Raw genomic sequence first — 26065 nt, 5'->3', positions numbered from 1 at the left:
TCCTTTTAACTCTTTGGCCTTTCTTTCCTTGGTACCCCGCCATTCCTCTCAGGTGCAGAACGCAGCCACTTCTGCAGTGCATTCCTGTATAGCAATTCGGTCAAATTGACGAGCAGCCGCTGGGGAAAAAAGTAAAGAAAACTTGTTATAAAGATAAATAAGAAAGCTGGCAGGTGGCCTTAGGAGCACTTCACCCATTTTCAACCCCATAGTCATATAATTGATCCACACTAATGCTCGCAAAACATGCCACCATTCATGTCTACTCTGTTCAGAGGAGGGCAGTGGACAGCTCAGAAACCTGCCTACCAGTGACATGACAGGTCATCATTTTCAATGTCCATTAGCTTGAAATGATGTCACTGGTAGGCAGGTTTCTGAACTGTCCACAGGCAAAGACCACCTCTGAGACAGAAATGGTGCCATCTTATTGTGAGCATTACAGAGGACCACTTATATGAAGTTAAGGTTGGAAATGGGTGAAGTGCTTCTTTAAGAGTGGATGCATTTTCCATCAGGCTCATTCCATGGTGAGGAAAATGCATCTGTTCTTATTTACTTGAGATAAAAGTTAAAATACTTAATTAAATTGCATATCCATCATAGAAATTCTACTGTAGTAAACCTAGTATTTTGAGGTGCAGATTGACTCACCAAACATACAGTCCTGCATCAGCGTGTCCTTGAAGGCCCTCTTCGGTCCCTTTCCCACCCAGTTGAAGATGCTGGCTAGACTGTTTGACATGGTAGCGGATAGCATTCGCCGGATCATATTTTCTGAGTTGGTCCCTCTGACTAATGCCAGGCGGGTTGTCTCTAGAGATTAGAGAGAAAATGGTTAGTATGCTAAAGTGTACAGTGTGCCATGGACAGAATATTAGCACATATTAACTCAAGAAATAAGACCATTACTGTGTCAAAACTAAACAAACAATGCCAATGAATTGTCAAATATTGACTAAGAAATAAATATCATCCCGCATATCATTGCAAGGCAATGATAGTTCTGAACTTGTAGATCGGCTATTTTCACAATATTTCAATGTAAACACACATCCAAGCGAAAATCAAATTAAAATGCCTCCACTCCTACAATTCCAGACATTATAAGCGCTTTGATTTCAAACAATAAATTTAAGAAAATACAAAAATGTTCACCATCTTTCGACTGACTTTTTCCTCCTTCAGTGCAGCTTCAGCCTCATCAAACTGCTCCTCATTGGTGAGTGGCAGCACGATGGGGAAGTTCTCTTCTCTCTGTGATTCAGTGTTTAACATTAAATATCAAGGATAGATTCACCATTTTCAATCATTTAGAATGACACTAAGCAACTCTGTGATAAGCGTAAGTCTTTGCACCCCTAACTTATAGTACCATTATTAAGTGCTTACATATTAAGCCTAAACACCATGACAAATTACATGAAAAAAACAACAATGACAAAGACTGTAAAGTCACAAGGGACATGTTTCTCAATGCATCAGTAAGGTTAAGAAGTTGATCAGAAAATGATACTTGCCTTGCAACATTTGACTGGGCTCTCCTCCATGGAATCTTCCCTGTGGTTTCTGAACCTTTAAGAAATCATCAACATGGCATCAGCATTGCACATTAGGTCATTGTGTATGGGGGAGGCGGGGGGTAAAGTGGAATATAGGCATCTTTACCCAGGCCAAGTGATCTGAAGTCAGCTGATCTGGAGCCACATGCGTAGTTGGCATCAAAGTCTAATAGAAAGAGAAAGTACACACACATCATTGTTTACATTGAACATGAATTATGGAATTTTGTACAAAAAACAACATTTAACTCTTTGACTGCGGACGACGCGATAACGCGTCAAGTGCTACTTTGTCCAGTTGGCCGTCGACGCGTTCGACGCGCTGGACGCGCGTTCATTGTTTAATCTCTGATTGCGCTATGCTGCTTAATATTCAATGTTATTCTCGAGTTCCACTTACTTCACGGACATCTGCATCCGGTTTCATGACCTGGATTCCGTTTCCGGTTTTTGATTCTTTTCCCCAGTCATTTTCGTCCAAAATAGGTAAATAAACGGTCTTTCACACGGTATGACGGACAAACGGACAGTTTCTCTTCTATAATCTATGGTCTGGGTGACGATCAGTCATCGCCGTCGTGTATCACATCGTAATTTTGGCGATCAAAACAATCTGGGAGGACGTCACATCCGTTTTCATGTTTTTCCCTGTCTAATCTATCAAGGAGGGTGAGAGAGACCCAACGACCTGATCAAGCAGTCATGTGCTGCTCTCTAGTGGCGGATTTGTGCTGGGTCTTTATATTATGTGCCCTTAAATTATTTTCATGAGAAAAATTCAAAATATAAAAATAAAAAAACATGAAAATTGCTGGCACTGGGGGAGTACTTTATGAAAATACTCTGGCAGTCAAAGAGTTAAGATGAGAAATGCATGCATACCATTCCTTGTTTTCTCTGATGGCGCAGTGTGGTAGGGGCTGGAGTTATACATTGGCATTCCTAGAGAAAGACAGACAGAACAAAATAAGGCAAATAAGCACCATCAAAGTAGTTACCAATGAGCACCATATACACTAGCAAGTGTACCTAGTGCATGTCTGGTGGTAAAAAAAAAAAAGTGATTTGAGAATGTGTCAGTTAACTCACCTTTATAGCCTTGGGGGTGATGATTGCCAGCGAAGTCTAAAAAGAGGACAATTAAAATATTTTAAAAAGCTTGTATGCAATTTATCAAGACTGTATGTTTTAATGTTTAGAGTAGCAGGAGCTATAAGTTCAAATATGTCAGTCTTTAATAAGTTACAGTATGTCATGGCACAATAGCCAAGGCACAGCAACTGTTTAGTAATGGCTAATAAAATAATCACAAATGTATAAAAAGGCTCTTGTTGACACAGGGACAACAGACATACCATTCCTTACTTGTCCAGTGTGGTTCCCTCCTGAAATGGATTAAAATAGCCCTAATTAGTCACTGTAAAATACAAGTTCTCATATAATATCGTGCCAACATTAACAGATCCTTGCAAAATAGTGAGACACTGAATTCATATATGCACTCAACTTTACATTTCCACCCATTTAACTAACATTTCCAGTCAGTGTAAGGTCTCCAGTAAGGCAGGACTAGAAATCCAACCACCGTCTTTCTTCATCAGTATCCAGGGGTCATCACCATGGCAGCTCGTGATGGACATTTCATTTTTGCCACATACATGCAAAATAATCATTTTACCAAAAACACATGGGCCCAGCCCTAAATGTATACTAAATGGACTCCTAATGTGTCATAGGGTCTATTCCAATGTGCTGTACATTTTAAAACAATAGAAGGTCTGCATTAACTACTGAGCCACTTACCCAAAAAAATCCTAATTATTTTGGATAATATTAATTGAGTCTAATCAGGACAGACAGTGCTTCCAAAGAAAAAGCAAAATCGTATTATACATCATGGCTTTTATAGAGATTGCTGGCTTTTCAAAGGACAGTGTTATACAGAAAGAGATCAAATCAAGTTCTACCAGCTAAACCATTGGTTTGGTTTGACAAGGTACGGTAGCTAGTTGTGGTTTCCATTAAGGTGATCAGGTATTTTGTTGTTGATGAGAAAGAATGTTAAATGCTTCTCACGGAAGGATAAAATGCCACTGCAACACTGGAACAAGGAAGCTTGAGAGACAAAAAGATATGTAAGCCTACAAGATGAGTGATTAATGGAGGATTTTAATTGAATGCATGCAGTGTCACAATAGATAATGCGAAGACACCTAACTTTGATCAGAGGTGAGCTAACTTTTAGGTTGGAGAAGGACCCAGGCTGTGGATAGTGGGTTTTCATGGATTATGATTGTGCGTGCGTGCTACTTTTAGGCATACTTAGAATCTACTTAGTGGTATTAAATAACAGGACAAACAGCTGGCTTGCTCTGCAGGTTTGCCAACTTGTAGCCAGACTTTACGAGAAATCTGATTGGAAGGCGGAGATTTCTAATCATCTGAGCGGAACTAACTTCCAGTAAAATTCCCAACTACTTGCATCTTTTACAATATCTTACATTCTATTACTTCTCTGGCACAGATTTTCCTGACAGTAAATTGTGATGAAGTTTCTACCACTTAAACACTGGCACCGTATTCTGGGGAAATATTTTGCAAAGAATTGCAGGTCTAAAAGCTTACAATTCCTCGGTTGCAAAGGTGAACTCAGCACACGGGAGTGTCCTCAATACCCGTCAGCATGGGTGGGGTGCATAATTTCCCATTACTGACAAGTGACCAACATACTATTTCAGTATGACACAGTGAATTGTAGACGTTTTTTTTCATCATTTCATTATTCTTATTAAATATTAAATATATAACAACAATATACATCTTTCTGGGACTCTCTGAGAAATATAAATATATATGCATGGTAGCAAATAGGAAAACAACCAAAACAGTAAAAAACAACAAACTGGATCAAGAACTCTCCAGAGTAATGCAGGAGAGGACAATTACCAGAACTAATTTGTGAAAAGCTCTTGGACGAGAGGCTACACAAGGAAACAACACCACTTTGTGTCGTCTGTCTGCTTGACACGTTTGGGTCAATTAAATATAGCAAAAAAAAGTATCAATAATTGTTTTAATATTATTAAAGACAGTAGTAAGAGACAGTAAAAAAAAATATTCCATCAAATATTCTCAAAACGACTTCATCGTCCATATCATAGTCACTTGTGCTCATCATTAAAAAATAATCTTAAAATTATATTTCTATAAGCTCCCCAACATTGTTCAGTTTAAAAAACATAAGAACAGAGAATAATGAAGGAGAAAAAAAGGAAGTCAGAAAACAAAGTACAATGTCAGATATACATAAGGCACATGGTCAAAACAAAAATAAGTGAGGCAGAAAATCACAGAAGGATGGGGGGGAACTTCCAAAGTTTTGTTTGTTTATTCTGTGTGAGAAGAATGCCACCTCCCAAATACCATAACATGCTTTATAAGGAGCCTCGAGGGAACGTTTTCATTGACACTCAAAATGCTGTTCTCACTATTCTCCAGCCTAGTCGTGCTACTGCTGAGCAGCATGCTAAGAAGCGTGGGCAGCTGTGATGTTGAAATGGACACTTGTGGCGCTCATTTACCGGGAGACGTAATTATTGGGGTGTTGATGCCATGCCACGCCAAAGTAGAGTCTCTCAGTAATCGAACACGGCCTGACAGCTTCACCTGTACAAGGTAAGGGAAAGATGATGTAAAAGTAATATAGCAAAGAATGTTTGTGCCAGATTGTTACTGCAGTGCAGTAATAGTTCTCAAACATTTTCATGTCAAATTCATATCTATATTTGGGGAACAGACCCCCATCTGAAAATATTTTGTGCCTGGGACCCCCAAAAGAGAAGATTTAACATTTACATTAATCTTTTCAAAAAAGGGAGAAAAGTGGGAGCCCAGATCCCACTTTGAGAACCACTGTTGTAGTGAATTATAATTATAATAATATACTGTAATTGTCCATAGAGTATTTTTTATAATGGATTTGGTCAATACATTAATAATAAATGAAGAATGAAGAACTCTTGTTTTCTCACTAATTTCAATTAATCTTTTCCCAGTTTTGATTTGGTGCCATTTGTAAGATCCTTGGCTATCATTCACACCATTGAAGAGATCAACGCCTCTGGTTTCCTACCGGGTGTGCGTCTTGGATATATGATGTGTGACACTTGTTCCGATGCTACCAAAGCCTTGAGAAACGTGGAGCGCATGCTGGCGGTCAATGGATCTCTGAGCATTCTGTGTGACTACACTGAGTTCAAGCCACCAGTGAAGGTCATCATAGGAGCACGGTACTCTGAAGTGTCCATTGCTGTAGCTAAGCTACTCGGAGCCTATATGATCCCTCAAGTAAGTTACAAGTTTATGGACATATTGTGATCAAGAAATCCAATTCACTGAAAATATGATATCTGTTGTACATTGCACACCTGCATAGCTGTATAGGAGTATCCTGGTCTAGTGTCTGATGCTGTAGTTTTGATATTTAGGTGGGCTAAGCCCCTGATGAGGATGTAAGATATACACACACAAATATATAAAGAAAATAAGTGTAAAGGTACAAATGGAAGATAAAATATAGTATTCATGTAAAGCATTTGAAATTGTATCATGAGTGGAATGAATCTACCTTAATTTCAATATGAACTGTTTTCCTGCCCTCAGAATAGTTTATCTTGTTGTTAGTCTGCATATTGGAGGCAGGTGATAGAGATGCAAGAAAGGGGGAAATCATTTTGGGGAGCAAACCATGATATTTAATATCATATGGTGTATGTCCCTCAAACCTTTTTCAAAAGGTTTGAGCCTAAATCATCACTCAGATATACTCATCCCAAGTCAATTGTCTCTGGCTTATACAGCACTTTCAGCTGCAATACCAAAACGTCCTCTTGGGCAGGGGGGGGCTACTGAGCAATTCTGTCTGGCCAGCATCAATGCAATGGCAATGCAAGTGATGTCACTTGCATTGCCATTCTGAAATGGCCTGTTCAGACACGCCCATTCTGAAAATCTCTGAAATGAGAATGAATGACTGAATGTTAAAAAAAAATATTTTTTGGGGTACAAGAGACACTGGGGAGCCCAAAAAATACTAAAAACCAAAAAAAAAATGAAATTCATGGTGTAGACCCTTTAAGCGCACGTCACTTAACACCTACACTACAGGTCACACAATGGACAATTGATATGCGTCTAGGCTCATTCCTATGTTAATTGATGCTGGTGTGACACCTGGCAGTCGGCAGCCTTTGTAAACTTTGTTGAGGTGTGAATTGAAGGGTTGTTATATGCATGTGCGTTTGCGTGCTCCTGCTTTAAAAAGGGGGTTGCACGGCGTGTTACTGCGTCCCATGACCAATGCATCCCTGCTGTTAGACACTCACCACACTACTATTTGCAAACCTGTCCTGCTTACATGATTTAGCTCTCTCTCTCTCTCTCTCTCTCTCTCTCTCTCTCTCTCTCTCTCTCTCTGAGGGTGTGTCAGTTATTGTCTCTTTACGAGCAGGATGGTTACTGGTAGAGGCAGAAATGCAGAAGTAAAATGTATAATCTGCACCTGCATGACCTGAGGAGCTGGCAGATATACTGGATGGATGAGAATACAGTAATGGCACGTGTGCCAGGAGAGCCTACCTACTGCTACCGCCGTATTACTATGGTGTATTTTCACAGTATTAGTAGAACTTTAATTGTGTGTTCCCCTAGAGGTGAATACATTACTGTAACATTTTAAAGAATATTTATAACTCAGAGAGAAAGAAAACTAAAATAGAGTAACATTACACATCCAGTGGTGTGTTACACAGGTGTGCTTCATCTTTCGTTAGGAAAATTGTGAAGGGGCCTAACTTGTTGGCACTAAATTAGTGTTTGTAAGGAGGACTCAATCAAATTCACAGTGCAGCCATAACTTAGCCTAAAAACCTGTCCCAATAAAAAACATTGCAAGTACTAGCAAGCTACAGTAATGTCTAATGTTTACATTACGTCAATATTGCCTCAGCGGCCTAAACACTAATGTATAAAACCATTTATACATATTAGCTTAACCACTTAAACCCTATACTTTGGGTGTGGGTTAGGGAAATACTCTCCATCTAGAAATACCGTACGTGGTATCTAGGAGGGTGTAGAGAGATAGGAAACTGAGGGCAGATGTGTGAGACATGACAGGAATTGGATTCTATCTTGGGTCCCCATGACTCACAACAAGGAGCATGTTGATCATTAATGTGTCTACCATTATATGAATTTGTTTTTCAGAGAAAAACGGAACACCAATTTTTATTTAAATGTTGTTGTTTTTTCTCCTGATTTTATCAGATAAGCTGCTCCTCATCTTCACCCGCACTGAGTGATAAGTGGCGCTATCCAAGTTTCTTGCGCACCATCCCCAGCGACGTGCACCAAACGAAAGCACTTGCCAAACTCATGGCTCGTTTCAATTGGAACTGGGTAGGGGTTGTGTATGGAGACGATGACTATGGAAAGGCAGCCTTCCAGAGCTTCCTCCAGGATGCTGGTGAAATGAATGTGTGCACGGCCTACCAGGAGATGGTTCCCCACAATCTGGGGAACCATGAGCACCGCATAAAGCGAATCAAGGAAGTGGCGGGGACGATCCGTTCCTCCAGTGCCCAGGTAGTACTGCTCATCCTCAAGGGCAAACTTGTTGAGGACCTTTTCAAGGAGATGATCCTGAACAATGTTAAAAGAACCTGGATTGCCAGCGATATCTGGTCAAGGAGCCGCCCTTTGGCGAATATGGATGGCATCAATCAGGTCGGGGACATCCTCGGTTTCGCGTTTGTGGCGCGCCACAAAGAAACCTTCAATGACTACCTGAGGAACATGACAGCCAGCCCTGGAGGGTACAACAACTTCATCAAACAGTACAAGAACCTGAGGTTCAACTGCACCCCAGAATGTTCTGTGAAGGAACCTCCATCCTACTGTCCCACACCCGATCTCCTGAAAATAAAATCTGATGCTGCATGCAGTTACACAAATTACCTTGACGCTAATGATGACTTCCTTATAAACAATCTGGACACAAGTCAATCCTACAACTACGGAGTGGCTGTATGGGCCATAGCCAATGCCCTTAAGAGGCTTCTTAATTGTAGCAAAACCTCTTGTCCTGGGGAGAAAGATTTCCCACCATGGAAGGTGAGCATGAACATGGAGAAAACTTATGAACAAAAATAAATATGTTCAGTATACTGTATATATAGTTACAAATTATAGTAATTACTACGAAATGCAAGGGTTGAAATGTCATGATCCAGCCTCTAATATATTGCTGTTCCTAAAATATTAATTATTGATTTGTACAGTTACAAATGACTAAATTGCATGTGTTTCTTGCAGCTTCTTGAGGAATTGAAAACGACAAATTTCATGCTACCAGGGGACAACCAGAGATATTTTTTTGACAAAAATGGCGACTTTGTCAATGGTTATGATCTCATAATGTGGGATAAGAATCGAGACCGGAGAAACTTTAAAAGAATTGGGATCTACCATGCACTAGATAAACGAATTAAGCTTGATGGAGACATAAATTGGCTTTCCACGACAAATAACTCGGTAAGACAACAAAATGGACTGAGTGATATACAGAAAACGGTAGCCCCATTCTTTCATGTCCATTCTTCTTCCTTTTTTATTCTATAGTGCAAAGTGTTGAAAGTACTGTATATACTTTTCCATCCTTAATGAATTGCTCATGAGCACGACACTGAACCCTTACCTAGTCAAGCATTATGTGCTTTGACCTCTCCTAACAAACACAGTACAGTACATGTTTGTGCCTCCGAGTGATATGCAAAGACAAATGACAATTCATACACTGTCCAACAGTGATTGAGTGAACTGTTTCTTCTTGTCAATGCAAACTTTGGATCGCAGTTCAAAACAATAACCCCTTTACAATTGCTTAAATTTGCTGTCTCACTTGTCACTTTCAGATTCCTGAGTCTAGATGCTCAGAATCCTGTCACCCTGGTTTTATGAAGAAGCTCTTCGATGTGTCCTGCTGTTACAGCTGCATTGAATGTGTGGAGGGAACCTATTCTAATGGCTCAGGTATGCTAGATACAAATAGTCTTTTCCAGTGTTGTATTGGTGAATCTATATCTGGCGGGACGCTATTTTAAAGACGGCACGCGCACGTCGCTTAACACTTACACTACAGGTCACACAATGTACAATTGATATGCATCTAGGCTCATTCCTATGCTAATTCACCTGGTGTGACACCCGGCAGTCGGCAGCCTTTGTAAACTTGGTTGAGGTGTAAACATAAGGGTTGTTTTTAATCAATGCATGTGCGTGCGTGTGCTCCTGCTCAAAAGACTGGTGGGACGGCGTGTTACTGCGTCCCATGACCAATGCATCCCTGGTCTTTCCCCCATTCCATCTGCAATTGCATTGCAAAAGATTAAGAAGTGTACTGCAATACTACAAAATATGTTTTAAGCAATATAATGTTTAAAAATCCTATCTACTTATGAATGCCACCCATAGCTGTGATGTAATATCTGTCAAGATGAGACACATGATGTTTTGCCAAATTTTTGACATGGTATGACAAGACTTTAATTGTATTAAAAACAAAATTGCAAAGGCTTATGAAACTAGAAAGATTGCACTCAGTAGAGTGCATACCTCCACCATGACTATACAATTAGTATTATTAAGATAATTTCAAGATTTGAGTGAAATTATCACAATAGTCAATCTAAAAACGCTAAAACTTGGGTGGCATGTACTTAGCATGTTGACCTTGCCCATGATTGTGACCTTGACCTTTGACCTTTTATACAATCATGAACAAAAAATCACGAACAAAAATCAATGCACACTGCTCTTGCTCAGCAGCATCAGTTTTATTCCAATATTGACATGATGTTTTGGTCCTTCTGGACATTCATCAAGAGTGACCTTCTTGCCGTGCCACGATTGTTTCATTTATCACTGCCCAACGCAACGCACCTGCATCTGAACAAAGTGGATGTGCTTTCTTTGAGGCAGCCAACTGATCATTAACATGATATTTAATGAAAATCCGTCCATTCTTTCTCGTGTTATTTTACTAACAGAAAGACCTCGACATCGATTGAACTTGACATTTTAACTTTTCGACCCAAAAGCCAATCACCTCCTCGGGGAACAGCAACCTATTGATCATTCCCGCAAGTTTCATGGAAACGTGGCTTGTCTGTTATTTGCTAACAACCAAATAAAAGAGCTAACAGAATGGGGCGAAAACATAACCCGTGTCCAACACAGGTCTGAGTTATATTTAGTTGCATGTGACGTACTGTGAGCTTGTGGATCTGCTATTTTCAATGTGCGACACCCACACACAACCAAGTATAAATCAGGCATTAGGCAGAGGTAATAAAGTACAGTATGTACTTGGTGGTCCTCTTCTTTCATTTATGTTTTTGATTTAAGCTACAACTATTCTCTATTTAGATTAACCTGTTTTAACTGTAATCTAGCCTAATCTCACCTAACCCTCAATCTTCCTGCAGATCGTAATGACTGTCAAAAGTGTCCTAATGGAACGTCATCCGAGAAGCGCTGGGACCATTGTGAACGAATAGTGAGGACATATATGAGGTGGAGAGATTCTCATTCCATTGCCCTTGTGGTGTCCGCGGCCTTTGGCGTATTGCTGCTGCTGGTGATCTTTATCATCTTTTTGGTGTACAGAAATTCACCGCCCATGAAGCGAGCCGAGGTGAGAATATCCTGCACGATGATGAGTGGCCTGGCTGTGAGCTTTGCCAGCGTCATATGCTTCATTGACAAGCCCATTGTCCACCTGTGCCGGGCTCGGCAGATCATGTATGCCATGGGCTTCACCCTTTGTGTCTCCTGCATCCTAGTCAAGGCTTACCGTACATTCCTGGCCTTCCTGCCCTTTGGTCAGTTGAGACACAGGCAACTAAATAAACTCTATAGGCCGCCTCTAATCATCAGCATTGTGACCGCTATCCAGGGAGTCATCTGCATCCTCTGGATGGTCTTTGATAGTCCTGACGTTGATGACACCACTCCATCACCACAGAGCCTTGAGATAATCATCCAGTGTCACGTAGGCAAACAATACATAGGTTTTGGTATCATGTTGAGCTACATAGCCCTGCTTGCTTTTGTTGGCTTCCTCCTGGCTTTCAAGGGCAGGAAGGTTCCCCATGAGTTCAGTGAGACCGGCTACATCATCTTCAGCATGCTGATGTACCTGTTTGTGTGGGTGTGCTTCATCCCCATCTATATCATCAAGACAGAAAAGGCCTCCGCTGTGCAGGCCTCAGCCATCTTAGTGTCCAACTATGGCGTCATCTTCTGTCATTTCTTACCCAGGTGCTACGAGGCACTCTTCAGGCCACAAGGTGACACACTGGAGAGGATTCTGAGGAAGTGGCGTGTTGTCATCGCCAGTCCTTCACTTCCCATTCCAAACTCAGATTTAGAAACAGACCCAGAGGACCCAAACACAGGCTTAGAGACATACATATGCATCCCTTCTGCAACAGAGCGATCTGGCTTTCACTCTGATTCAGTGAAATTAGGGCCACTAGATCTAAGCCCTGCTAGGCCAGAGGTTTCCACAGGCACACAATTGAGGAAGAGACTGAGGAGTATGTCCTGCTAAGAATTGTATTGTCAATTGTGGCATGTATATAATTATTTGGCAGTGGCTTGTCCTGGTAGCAAATCTTTACACACCAGTCTTGTGTTGCAATTATGAATTCTTGACAGACTCCTCCCTCCCCATTCTCATCTTGAAATGAATCCAGTGACTCCGAGTAGTCCATGCTGAGCACTTTTGGAGTTAAATTTGTAAATACCAATACATTATTTTGTGAAATACACATTTATTTATTTCACTGATGCTTTTTATACTACATTCCGTTTTAGTAGTACATTTACATTCCGTTTTCTCTGCCATTATCCAGACTGACAAACAATTTGGTTTGTTTGTGCATGTGCATGTATACTGTATGTATGCATTAGATTTAACATTGGTATACTGTTTTGACCACAAACAAGGTTCTTCGGGCAAATGTTTTTTATAACTACTTTCAAGGCACACCAAAGCCTGCTGTTAAAAGTACATAAACAAATGCATGTGACGCATACAGTACCAGTAAACAATATATGACCATCAGTGAATTCTGTTTAAAACATATACATGGCTGAGTGTATACAGTATGTTTAAAGGATAACACAGAATGTGTTATCCTTTATGTTTACTGAACTCACCAGAATGTTTAAAGGATAACATTTAAATAAATTCACCCATGTCGGTGTGAATGTGTGCAATGGTGTGTAAATGTGATGAAATGAGATAAATGTTAAAGGGATATTTCACTTTCAAATAAAATATTAAAAAAATATATTAAAAATAAATGAAAAAGTGAAATATCCCTTTAATTCACCGTGCATCAATCAGAATGTGATTGGACTGGGCAGTTCTCAGGTATGATTCATATCATACGTATATGTATAACATACTGTTGTGGACTGCGTGCATTAATAAATAACATTTTAAACGCATCGTTTTGAAAGACACATTCCCTTGCTGAGGCCGTACAGTTCATGACATACAGTAGCTATTATATAAAGAGGCAGGCCAAAGTGGGAAAACGCATTGGTATGTGTAGATTCCAGTCGATATACCATGTACTTTTAGTTCATCAGATTATGAGAAATTATCACAAAAGTCAATCTAAAAACGCTAAAACTTGGGTGGCATGTACTTTGCAGAAAGCAGAAAGTCTTGTACAGTTTGATTTATAAAACAGAAAGATGGGTAACAAATGATTTGATGTAAGTGAAAAGGAAAAAAAATACATATGCATCCCTTCTGCAACAGAGCGATCTGGCCCTGCTAGGCCAGAGGTTTCCACAGGCACACAAGTGAGGAAGAGACTTAGGAGTATGTCCTGCTAAGAATTTTATTGTCAAAATGTGGCATGTATATAATTATTTGGCAGTGGCCTGTCCTGGTAGCAAATCTTTACACACCAGTCTTTTGTTGCAATTATACAGTACATTCTTGACAGACTCCTCCCTCCCTATTCCCATCTTGAAATGAATCCAGTGACTCCGAGTAGTCCATGCTGAACATGTATTCACTTTTGGAGTTAAATTTGTAAATACCAATACATTATTTTGTGAAATACACAGCTTTTTTATTTATTTATTTCACTGATGCTTTTTATACTATACAAATTATACATTCTTTCCATGGACATAAAATCATATTAACCGCGGTCAATGAAGTGTATGGGGTTTAAGTGGTTAACATAGCATGCATTCATCACATTTACACATGGGTCGTCCAGCCACATTCTACCACAGGTGCACTCCAGTCAAGAAGCCAGCACACTGTAATGTCCTTTACAAAAACATTATTTAGCCTCACCGGGAGGCCGTGCACCTAAAGAGTCTTTATTTTGGAAGTGTTGCTGGCATTCCGTTTTCTCTGCCATTATCCAGAGTGACAAACAATTTGGTTGTGTGTTGTTTATGCTTGCTAATGTGCATGTATACTGTATGTATGCATAAGATTGAACATTGGTATACTGTTTTGACCACAAACAAGGTTCTTCGGACAAATGTTTTTTATAACTACTTTCAAGGCACACCAAAGCCTGCTGTTAAAAGTACATAAACAAATGCATGTGACGCATACAGTACCAGTGAACAATATATAACCATCAGTGAATTATGTTTAAAACATATACATGGCTGAGTGTATACAGAATGTTTAAAGGATAAAACAGAATGTGTTATCCTTTTAAATTTATCCTTTATGTTTACTGAACTCACCAGAATGTTTAAAGGATAACATTTAAATAAAGTCACCCATGTCGGTGTGAATGTGTGCAATGGTGTGTAAATGTGATGAAATGAGATAAATGTTAATTCACCTTGCATCAATCAGAATGTGATTGGACTGGGCAGTTCTCAGGTATGATTCATATCATACGTATATGTATAACATACTGTTGTGGACTACATGCATACATTTTAAACACATCGTTTTGAAAGACACATTCCCTTGCTGTACAGTTCATGACATACAGTAGCTATTATATAAAGAGGCAAGCCAAAGTGGGAAAACACATTGGTGTAGATTCCAGTCGATACCATGTACTTTTAGTTCATCTGATTATGAGAAATTATCACAATAGTCAATCTAAAAACGCTAAAACTTTAGGGGCATGTACTTTGCGAATGTCTTGTACAGTTTGATTATATATATTATAAAACAGAAAGATGGGTAACACATTATTTGATGTAAGTGAAAAGAAAAATAAATGTTGATTTGAATCTTAAAAGTGTGTCAGTGAAACTCTTCAAGCTTCCAGTGTGACAGGAATTTACATTTAAGATTACGATCAAGTTGAAATTCCCAGCATCCTCATGGCATTGGGGAATTTGTGATGTGTTGTGAGCTTGTAGATCGACTATTTTTGATATGCACATGTCACGCTGTCGCTAGCCAACTTGTCACATTTAACTTGCCCAGTTATACTCAAAAATTGCACTTGAGTTTGATACCTCTTTTTAGCCTTCACTGGGTTCACAGTAACAGTCATTTGATTCACGCAGATTTAAAGTGCAATAGTGAATAAATACTGTAAAACAGTAAAAATAAATAAAATAAAAAATAAAAGATATTTGTCGACTGCTACACTAGCTACACTATATTAGTAAATGTGATTTTATTTTGACCAAACTTTATGGTATGTTAATACAATATAACTAACACAACTGTGGTTGTTATATATTTGCTCTCCCTGCTCTTCTATTGAGAAATGTAAATCTCAGCACACAAACCCCCGGTGACATGAAAGTTACAGAGTGTAGCTTTAATTAGTCACCTTTGAGCTCTAATTAGTTAGTAATTTGTATAGTGGTATATAGACTAAAGTGGTGTTGCAGGCTGCAAGAGTTGAAGACAACAGGTTTTATTTCAGTGAAGAACATAGTCAATGACTTAATTGTCTTCAGCTGTTGAAATCTTTGTGTGATAGGGACTTTATATTAAAATGTTTACATTAACCACTTGAACCCTCGCGTCCCTATTCTGGGGGGAACATTAGCCAAAAATAGCAAATCTACAAGGAGCTTAATTGTAGATCGGCTATTTTCCGCAAAGAAGTTTGGTGTAGAGGGAAAAAGACTAGTACAGAGTGAAAGGTCAAGGTTACTAAGTATTGACAGTTTAAGTGGTTAAAAGTCTGAAAATTCCTATGAATCCTAACATACACTGATGATAATGTGGTCAAACAAGTCTATGAATCTAGCTATGAAATATATGAAAAGGATTCTGCAACACTATTCAATATGTAGTGGGGGGAGGGTCCCTGCTTCATCTCTCTCTCTCTCAGGGTCCTTTCATTGGCCTGAAAAACATTGATGACCCCTGTGTTATAATAAAGTAATAAAGTGTGAACATGTGCATTACATGCTCTGAGTCTGAACAGAACATAATATTGTGGGGGTTGATGCTTGATCTATGGCGCCATCTACTGTTCATTCAAAGCTAGTTCTATGTCAATCATCATGACCTGCATGGCAGCGTTTGACAATTTTCATATTTTTAGTTTGATAAGGTCAAATCATCTCCAAAATGAAGTCTAGTTTAATGAACCTATACACACAGCAAATATATCAAGTACAACTAATGTGTGACCTGTCACTGGCAGTCAAGTACTAACCCAAGGACTGCTATGGGACCCTGGACCGCATTTGGAAACCACTTATTATTTTATATTTTTAAAATATGCAAAGAGGACTTAAATGCAACAAACACACATTGAGTGTGTGATACAACATAGTGTGTATGTTTGTATTCATCTTTCACAACATTCTTTTACACTTGCAGCACGTTAGCATTAATATTTAGTGAAAATATATTGAATCCATTCATGAAACAATAAATCACAAGGCTAAATTATTTCTCTTTATCACTTATCTTTTATAGGAGCACTCACTTTGATGTCGTTTTAATTAAATCAGTGTTAAAGAGCTTTATATTCTGATGGCATTCATTGTAATAATTATTATAGAGTGTTTGTTCAGTAACAGGGGTCTTCCCATCTATAGTCTCGCGTAGCCAGACAACTATTCCACAATCTCTGAATGCTATAGAGTCTGGAACTACAACTCCCAAAGTCCGAGAGAGGAAACTGGCACTTCCGTTCACGAAAATATACTTTAAAATATCTTTACACTTTACTATTTAATTTACATTTCTGCTAAGCAGCAAGCTATGTATACTTAGATGATTTGTATTTATATTAGGATACATTTGCGCGACTGTAAAGACGAAACGGAAATGGAGAGGAGGCTCCACATCCGGTTTACATTCTAATCATGATCAGAGCTTCCGAGTCCCAGACTGTATGCCGGAAACATTTGAAAATTGTGGGAGGCAACAGTCTGGTAACGCGAGACTACATCTCTCCAGCTCTTTTGTAAACAGAAAATACATAACAGGTCAGGATACCAATTGCATCCAATCAGGAGAGAGAACTCATACAGGATACATGAGAACAAGTGGAAAAAGTGATGAAACAAATCAATGAGGAGACCAACCTGAACATGTATTTATTGTTTACTAAAGAGCTGGAGACCCCGGTTACTGAACAAACAGTCTACACCAGGGGTCTTCAACGTTTTTCAGGCCAAGGACACCAGAGCTGAGAGAGAGAGCTGAAGCAGGGACCCCCACTGCATATTGTATACAACTTGATTTAACTGCCATGATTGTTGGCTAATGAAGGGGAAAAAGTATATATATTTTATGTTTTAAAATGTGTTTGACTGTTTATGTGATGTATTTCTTGGAAAGTGTTTTTTTATTTTTTATTTTTTTATTGAATCTGCCCGGAACTAATAGTGTGGTGTCAGGGCAGCCAGGAGGACACTGTTAGTGGTTGCACACTTCTTCCATTCGAACAACACATGTGGTTTCAGGTGTGTTTGTCTTAAGGTCATACGTTTGAAAGAGAATATTGTTTGTTAATATGGACATTTGATTTACAAGTCATTTCTTTACACTCTCTGTCTGTATGCAGCAACTGTCTTTGTACAACATGGACACCATTGGACCAGTGTGTGTGTCTGTTGTATAATTTGCAGATGTGTGTTTGTTTGAAGTGTATTTTACATTACTCTGATGTTGCTAGGTTTTCAATGTGAATGAGTCCCAGGGAAATGTTAGTCCTTAGGTGTCGTTATTGAGAAATTGCAGTGTTAAACCCGTGTTTGATATTATATGGCTATAATTATGGTTATATTCATGTATGTTGATAACGTATCTAAAAAGCTAAAAGTAAAAAAGGAAATCCTGAATCATTTTAGGGGAAAAAATGTTTTCCCCCAAAATGCTCTCCTTATTTTTCTTATTAGCACAAATAACAACACCGCTATGTGGAAGGGGGAAGCTTAATGGAGACGGAACAGAGCTTTGTTGTTGTTGTTGAAGTTGTGGTATCTGATGACTGAAGGCTACAAGAAATATGAAATTATGATTTAAGTACATTGGTTTACTAAAATAATGTGCCGGCCGGGAAAATACTAATTCATCACACGCCTGCTACATCAATGACTAGGTGTGACACGCTGTTTTACACTTTCTATGGTAAGACAATAAAAGGCAGATAGAATCAATTTAAATAGCAATCTACAAGCTCACAATCAAGCTTTTGTGAGCTTGCAGATCAGCTTTTTGTTTTTCAAATAGCTGATAGGGTAAGTCATTACACAGATTGTAATGCAACATTAACTCATTTTGCTGGGGACCACCTGGAACCCCCTCAAGGACCCCTGGACCCCACTTTGAGAACCACTGCTCTAATCTCTTAACCTCGCATCACCAGTCTTTCCACCTCGGAGGAAAACTAATCTCTCAAAAAAAACAGACAGCTTATGAAACGTTTCATTTCAAGGACCCCCAGTTTGGAATGCATACTGGAGATGACCATAGTTTCTGATAGGTTGGGGACGTGGTATGGCCTTGCAGTCATACCTCCTCACTCCCACTGTTTACGTCTAAAACGTACAGTGGTGTTTCAAAGTTTGTGAACCTATTCTATATTTCTTCATAAACAGTTCTAAAGTAGACAAAGATAACCCAATAAACAAAAATGTATTTGAGGGAAATGATCAAATTGTACGTGAATGTCAAATGTGAAAACAATAGTGAACCTCAAGGATTAGTGGTTCATTTGAAGGTGACATTTAACGGGTGTTTTCATTCACACAAATAAACCCAGTTACGGTTGATAATTCCTTGCATTACAATAGGGCTCAAATTGGAGCACAGGGACCCTCAGGATTCCTTGAGGGGGTTCCAAATGGACCCTTGCAGGTGAGTGTACAAATGGAACCAAATGGACCTGTACAGGTCTATTTGCTTCCCTTTGTACATTCTAAGAGTTATGGGGGTTTGATTGATTGATTTATATTCATACATGCTATTCATCACCTCCATGCCACGCCCCATTGATGAAGACATTCAAAAGTAGCACAGACCAAGTATTGAGTGCATAAATTAACATACTTTTCAGATGGTCGACAGTTATGTATTATAAATCCTTTTTTTTTTGTGGTCTTCCTCCCTCAGGCGTGGTTCTGGTTATAATGGAAACATAAACAAAACAAGAAAACATCACAGGATTTCACAGGTTTTGGAAAGTTTCAGGTTATGGAAGGTTCTGGGTTCCTTTGTAGTTGAAAAGAACCTTGTGTTGATGCTGATCCCTGATCTCCCTGCAGCAGGTCCAGAACCTGGGTTTCTTCTCTGTGTCAGAGCTCCTGTTGTGGGTTGATGTCTGCATGGGCCGTGAGCCCTTCTGGGAACCAGCTAGTGAACATCACAGACCACAGCATCGAGCCGGTGAGACCAGACTTGCTTCAGTTTGAACTAAACACAAGCCTATTTGTGTTCAAAAAACTTGTATGTCTAAACACTTCAGGAAATGGAAAAAAAGAACCTTACAATGGATCAAATGTAGTTATTTAGTCACAAGCTCTTGTTAATACTTTTTATGTGGTAATATTTATAAAAACCCATAGACAGACTTCACCACTTCCGCTTTCGAAATGTTTAAAAAATGGTTAAATAGCAGATCTATTCTCCCACAGTAACTTAGTGTCACACATCTGGTTCCTATTTAGAAAGAATATTGGAATGTAATGAATAATTAATAATAATAATCCCTGTACCCTAATGCATAGGTGAAAGTATGATAAACGGTTATACTTAATCATACGTGAATGTTGACAAACAGCAAGCTTAGACAGTAGGACACATAATAACCACTTGTTTGATATGGATAATAACTATGAACGTATGAAACGAACTCTGCCTCCCATCTTTGAGGAGTGCTTTAGGATCGATGATCTCAAGGTCATAGGTTGCAGGCCATTTGGTTGGAAGCGGAGCTCTCACTGTGACAGCTAACTGTCACAGCCTGCAAATTATGGCATTATTTCCACATCTGCGCGTGTGTGTGTGTGTGTGTGTGTGTGTGTGTGTGTGTGTGTGTGTGTGTGTGTGTGTGTGTGTGTGTGTGTGTGTGTGTGTGTGTGTGTGTGTGTGTGTGTGTGTGTGTGTGTGTGTGTGTGTGTGTGTGTGTGTGTGTGTGTGTGTGGGGGAAAGGGGTCTGCATTGGTGTGTGTAAAAAAGGCATTTGACCTCTGGGGTCAGGCTCCTTCCTTCTCTTTGGCTGATGCTCCTCCATATGCTTGTGGAGTTGTGTTCATATGCATCAGCAAAAATAGAGGCCCAGTTTGGATCAGAGAATGATTTGATCATAGTGGAATATTCAAATGACAAACCCCACCAAAGTTATTATACTTGTACGAGGATGTAGGGCATTCATTTACGAAAAAACACAAAAAGAAAAGGTTTCTGCCCGACAGCATTGATGACCCTAACGTGACCTCTCCTCTGCTCCTTCTGTCTCCTCTTCTCTCAGCCTTTGTGCCCGACCAGCAGAGTTCCATTCACACCCCAGATGACCTGTCTCACCTTTCACAACTGCCAACTGAATTCCAAGTGTTTCTGTCTGACAGGTTTACAGGTTTAAAACAGTGGGTGAAATTCATTTTTGTGCAAGCTCCATCGTTGTGTTATTTCCAAAAGAGAAAGGGAAGAAGAAGGGAGGCATCATGTGTGTATTTTGATGACATGGAACATTATGGTGTATTTTTCTTTTTATATATTATCTTTTACAAAATAGTGCTAAATATGGCACAATTTTGACAACATCATTTTATAAATCTCATTTATTAAACATCAGAATATCAATCAGTAAAATTGTATTCCACAGGATGGCAATCTAACCACAAGGGAAGCAATATATTATAGGGACCATGCACTATCAGCATAGACACATTACAGGAGGCTATCATCATAGACCAGTGATTCAAGTTCCTTGGGGGGGTTCCAGGGGGTCCCCAGCTATATGATTAATAGCAACCATGCAGTCTTATGCAAAGGTTAAACATGTTATTTAGATAGCATGTTATTTAGACAGATGCGAGGGTAATTCTTTTTACCTGGCATCCTATAATTTCTATAATTTCAATGTACTGTACAGAGTGTTATTTATTTATACTATATTGTTTAGACACTAGGTTATTTTGATGAAGCGAATTTATATTATCATATTGCTTAGCATTGATTAGTCTGTGTTAGCTTGAGTTTGAGAGCTGAGAACATGCATGGCCTAAAACAGATAAGGCCGGAAAAGGGAGTTCAGGTCGGCAGGTCACAGCTGCCAGCAAGTCAGTGGCCCCTTTATTTATGGCTGTGCAGGGGAGATGCACTAAAAGATCAAATGTATTATTGTTTTCCTTTAGCCAATTATGAGCTGATAGTCAGGGAAGAGCAAGTCAGTCTATCTGTGTGCTTTGATGGTGTAGGATGTATGTGTATGTTGTGTAACTGTTAAAGTGCTGTAAATAAATCTTTTATTGTCATTTCTATAAATCTATTGTCATTTAATATTGTATCTGAGTCAAGGTATTGCTGATCTTTTGAGATCATTCCGCTAGACTTTTAGACTGGAATCCATAAATTAAACAAGGATTTCTGATCCTAGATTACTGAGGCACTACACTGTCTCTCTGCAATTTGTATGTGTTTACCTTGCTTACTGTAAGTCGCTCTTGATAAGGAGCATCTGCTAAATGCCTAAATTGTAAATTATAATTGGGAACCAAATGGACCCTGTCCCTTACAGGATCCTTACGGGTCCATTTGTCAGCTACAATCAGTTTACATTTTGTCAGCTACAGTCAACACCACAGATTCATATGTTTTTATTTCGCTATATCAACCTGTGTTTGTCCTTGGACTGTGTTCAAACGGTCAGACTTTTGTTTTAGAGACTGGGGAGTGTGTGTGTGGGGGAGTATCTGCCTGCTCTCTGGGGAGCATCCGTCTGTTCTCTTCCAATCATCTGCATGCATGTGGCGAGTTTAGGAGGCTGGAGCAGAGAGTGGACACTGGCTGTGTCCTGCTTACAGTCTGTAGGTGCTGCTCTGTGGGTCTAGGTCGGTTTTCTTCTTAGTCAAAGTGCAGTGGTGTTCGAATGATTTTATTATTAACTCATTAAGTCGTTCATTACCATACTGAACTTGATAAAATGTTAAGTACATTCAGATCCCAGCTGGTAAAACCCTGCCTGAAATATCAACTATCCAAATGGACTGAAGATGAACTATTTAAGGTTTTCAGAAGAAAGATGGCCTCCAAAAGCTTTTCAACAGTGTCAGAAGAGGAACAGCAACAGATCTACCATAGACGCAGGCTGCTCAAAGCAATGCTGATGCCTGGAATCACGTTACACAGAACAGGTATGTGCTGCTTTTATGTCACTTTCAAGTCTCCCTTCATCTTCAATGGGCTACAACCAGCAGACACAGAACTGTTATATTAACACTGGACAGAGTAGCGGAGTATGCTTCCTTACAGCAGCAAATCAACTGTTGATAAGAGCTGCAGACCACAGAATTAAGGTTACAGTTTGTTTATTCATGCTCAAATAGCAGTTTACAAAACTGAATATTTGCAGTGTCTATGATTAAAATGAAAAGAGAGGATAAAAACACACTGAATCTCTACACTGTGTGAGAAAACTTAAAGCAGAACTAAAAAGGCCTCCCATCTCACCAGAGAATTTATACAGGAGAGAAGGAATGTGAAGGTAGTATTATATTGTATTGTGTGTGTGTGTGTGTGTGTGTGTGTGTGTGTGTGTGTGTGTGTGTGTGTGTGTGTGTGTGTGTGTGTGTGTGTGTGTGTGTGTGTGTGTGTGTGTGTGTGTGTGTTTGTGTGTGTGTGTGTGTGTGTGTGTGTGTGTGTGTGTGTGTGTGTTATGTGTGCTATGTAACTTCAGTGGTCAGGTTCTGATAATAACTGGAGAGGAGTCAAGAATCATTCTAAGCTTGGTTTATTAGGACAGGCCTGTCTGGGTTAGTAAAATGTTAATGTCCATCCACAGTGAGACAGGCTTAGATATACAATTCACTTCCACAAGCTCCTCCTTCCTACACATCTGTTATCCATTAAAAAGAACAAAACGATCATTAAGTACAAAACACAGATCATTCCATTGTGGTCACTCTTGACCCTTAAATTGACCTTTACTCGGGTCTAAGTCAAATTAACATTCCATGGAATTAGCTGGACACTGAGCCACCTCACCTAGACAACTAGACATTGTCTCAGGAACATCTCCATTATACTTCACAGAGAAGGAAAAAAGCTTTAAACTATATAATTGCAATCAAATATACTATCAGTTAATAATACATACTAACAGTGTGTGTGTGTGTGTGTGTGTGTGTGTGTGTGTGTGTGTGTGTGTGTGTGTGTGTGTGTGTGTGTGTGTGTGTGTGTGTGTGTGTGTGTGTGTGTGTGTGTGTGCGCGCGCGTGCGTGCGCGTGCGAGAGAGAGAGAGAGAGAGAGAGAGAGAGAGAGAGAGAGAGAGAGAGAGAGAGAGAGAGAGAGAGAGAGAGAGAGAGAGAGAGCATAATTTCCCAGCAGTGGTGGAAAGTAACTAAGTATATTTACTTGGGACGGCAGTGGCTCAGGAGGTACAAGCATCCGCTGGGGAACGGAAAGTCCTCAGTTCGATCCCGGGCTCCCCAGAGTTACTGTCGAAGTGTCCTTGACCATGAGCAAGACACTGAACCCCTAATTGCTCCCCATGAGCTCCCCCTAATCCCTCAGTGAATTCCTCAGTGAATGTGTGTGAATGGGTGAATGTAATGAACATTGTAAAGCACCTTGGATAAAAAGCGCTATATAAATGCATCATTTACCGTTTCCTTGAGTACAAGGAAAAGGTAAATTAAAGTGCAATTTTGAGGTACTTTTACTTTACTTGAGTATTTCCATTTTTGTACTTCTTCTTCACTACATCTCAAAGGCAAATATTGTATGTTTTACTCCACTACAATTTTTTTTAAACTTTAGTTTAAGTTACTTTCATACATTAACCTATTACACCCAATTTTATACTTATCTATACAGCTCAAAACGTGAGTTGTGAGCTTGTAGATTGGCTGTTTTCTAAAAAGTTGGACACATTTAGAAAAATCGGAATACTTTAACGTTGGTACTCTAAAGTATCATTTGATGCCGATACTTTTGTATTTTTACTCAAGTCAGATTTTAAATTCAGGCCTTTTACTTGTATTAGAGTATTTTTTTATATTGTGGTATTGCTACTTTTACTCCTTTTGCTAGGTAAAAAATGTGAGCACTTATTCGACCTCTGTTTCCTTGCATTTTAATGGGCTGCAGGACAGATCAGTCACCTAATCTGGGCCTGGCAGTTCCTGTATAACAAATATCGTTGTTAAAATAGCTATTGTTAAAGACGGGGTGCCGTGATTTTCAGAGATTTTTCCCCCCGTAAAAGATAATCATCAGGTATTATGGTTATACTAGGAGGAAGATTTTTTTCAAAAACCTGTCCTAGTCCCTCCTCCTCCTCATGCCCACACCTGTTGTGTTATGATAATGAGGGGGAGGGTATAATTTTAATGTGTCATTAAAGTGTTGTTTTTCTATTGGCATGTTTGACCCTCAAGGTTTCAGCCTCCAGAAGGAAACTCAAAATAGTCAGAGAAGACATAAAACACCATAAAAACACCACCAGGGGGCTTAATGAAGTTCTATCAACCTCACATGAAAAACAGAAAAAGTGCAAAACCATGGCACCACCTCTTTAAAAAGAATACGTTTAAAGTATAGGTGAAAGTGGTTAAGTGTCTGTGGGTTTTATAAATATTGTACCAATCAAAAGTATTAACAAGAGCTGGTGAATAAATAAATACAATAGGGTCTGCTAAAATAACTACATTGGATCCAATGGAACACAGGTTATTTTTTCCATTTTCCGAAAAGTAACAGTTTTGGACATACAAGGTTCCCACCCGACAGTGATGGTCATGGTATGGTGCATTAACTCTTTAAATGGTGTATGAAACAGCCTAGTGTATCACCTACTGTTTCAGTTTGAAGAAGAAGTAGTGCCAGATGCTTTTACAATTAGAACACTATCAGTTGGTAATACAACACAGCTTCCATGTTATTTCTATTCATTTTATGGTTTATTTATCTCCCCTCATTCTCCATTCCAGAGGTCTTTCCTGACCAACTACACGTGAAGAAAAATTTCTGCTGTGACCAGTGTGGGAATAAGTTCTTCAGAAACAGTCATCTCAAACGTCACCAGAGAATTCATACAGGAGAGAAGCCCTACCCCTGTGACCAGTGTGGGGAAAAGTTCAGCCAAAGTAATAAACTCAAACATCACCAGAGAATTCATACAGGAGAGAAGCCCTACCACTGTGACCAGTGTGGGGAAAAGTTCAGCCAAAGTAGTCATCTCAAACAACACCAGAGAATTCATACAGGAGAGAAGCCCTACCACTGTGTACAGTGTGGGGAAAAGTTCAGCCGAAATAGTCATCTAAAACAACACCAGAGAATTCATACAGGAGAGAGGCCCTACCACTGTGACCAGTGTGGGGAAAAGTTCAGCCAAAGTAGTAGTCTCAAAAGTCACCAGAGAATTCATACAGGAGAGAAGCCCTACCACTGTGACCAGTGTGGGAATAAGTTCACGACTAGCAGTCATCTCAAAAGTCACCAGAGAATTCATACAGGAGAGAAGCCCTACCCCTGTGACCAGTGTGGGGAAAAGTTCAGCCAAAGTAGTAGTCTCAAAAAACACCAGAGAATTCATACAGGAGAGAAGCCCTACCACTGTGACCAGTGTGGGAATAAGTTCACGACTAGCAGTCATCTCAAAAGTCACCAGCGAATTCATACAGGAGAGAAGCCCTACCACTGTGAACAGTGTGGGGAAAAGTTCAGCCAAATTAGTCATCTCAAATGTCACCAGAGAATTCATACAGGAGAGAAGCCCTACCACTGT

At 39.5% G+C, this 26065-nt stretch overlaps 1 protein-coding gene and 1 long non-coding RNA gene across 2 annotated transcripts; one reads left to right on the top strand and one right to left on the bottom strand.

Annotated features, from left to right (window-relative positions):
- Positions 1 to 1647: 1647 nt before the first annotated feature.
- On the bottom strand, positions 1648 to 3046 carry LOC308102779. Its single transcript, XR_013934692.1, has 4 exons — positions 2918 to 3046; positions 2652 to 2687; positions 2445 to 2504; positions 1648 to 1728 (listed from the first exon to the last, which is right to left on the bottom strand). It is a non-coding gene; the product is annotated as an uncharacterized lncRNA (long non-coding RNA).
- Positions 3047 to 5055: 2009 nt separating this feature from the next.
- Positions 5056 to 12755, top strand: LOC308103470 (G-protein coupled receptor family C group 6 member A-like). The gene is made up of 6 exons (XM_080453443.1): positions 5056 to 5237; positions 5618 to 5909; positions 7890 to 8735; positions 8937 to 9155; positions 9536 to 9653; positions 11108 to 12755. Exons 1-6 carry the CDS (start codon positions 5086 to 5088, stop codon positions 12232 to 12234), a joined length of 2754 nt encoding a protein of 917 aa, XP_080309569.1. The 5' UTR covers positions 5056 to 5085; the 3' UTR covers positions 12235 to 12755.
- The last annotated feature ends 13310 nt before the right edge of the window (positions 12756 to 26065 follow it).

The sequence above is a fragment of the Gymnoscopelus braueri genome (genome assembly GCF_963280865.1).
Source record: "Gymnoscopelus braueri genome assembly, chromosome: 16".
In the NCBI taxonomy this organism is placed as follows: Eukaryota; Metazoa; Chordata; class Actinopteri; order Myctophiformes; family Myctophidae; genus Gymnoscopelus; species Gymnoscopelus braueri.
The sequence above is the reverse complement of the archived record's forward strand: the minus strand, read 5'-3'. Positions and strand labels throughout refer to the sequence as shown.

What these genes read in the sequence shown, in the direction of transcription:
- LOC308103470 (XM_080453443.1), top strand. Translation starts at nt 5,086, where the DNA reads ATGCTAAGAAGCGTGGGCAGCTGTGATGTTGAAATGGACACTTGTGGC. An exon ending in GAGCCTATATGATCCCTCAA is followed by an intron (nt 5,910 to 7,889) that starts GTAAGTTACAAG and finishes TGATTTTATCAG; the next exon opens with ATAAGCTGCTCCTCATCTTC. An exon ending in TTTCCACGACAAATAACTCG is followed by an intron (nt 9,156 to 9,535) that starts GTAAGACAACAA and finishes TGTCACTTTCAG; the next exon opens with ATTCCTGAGTCTAGATGCTC.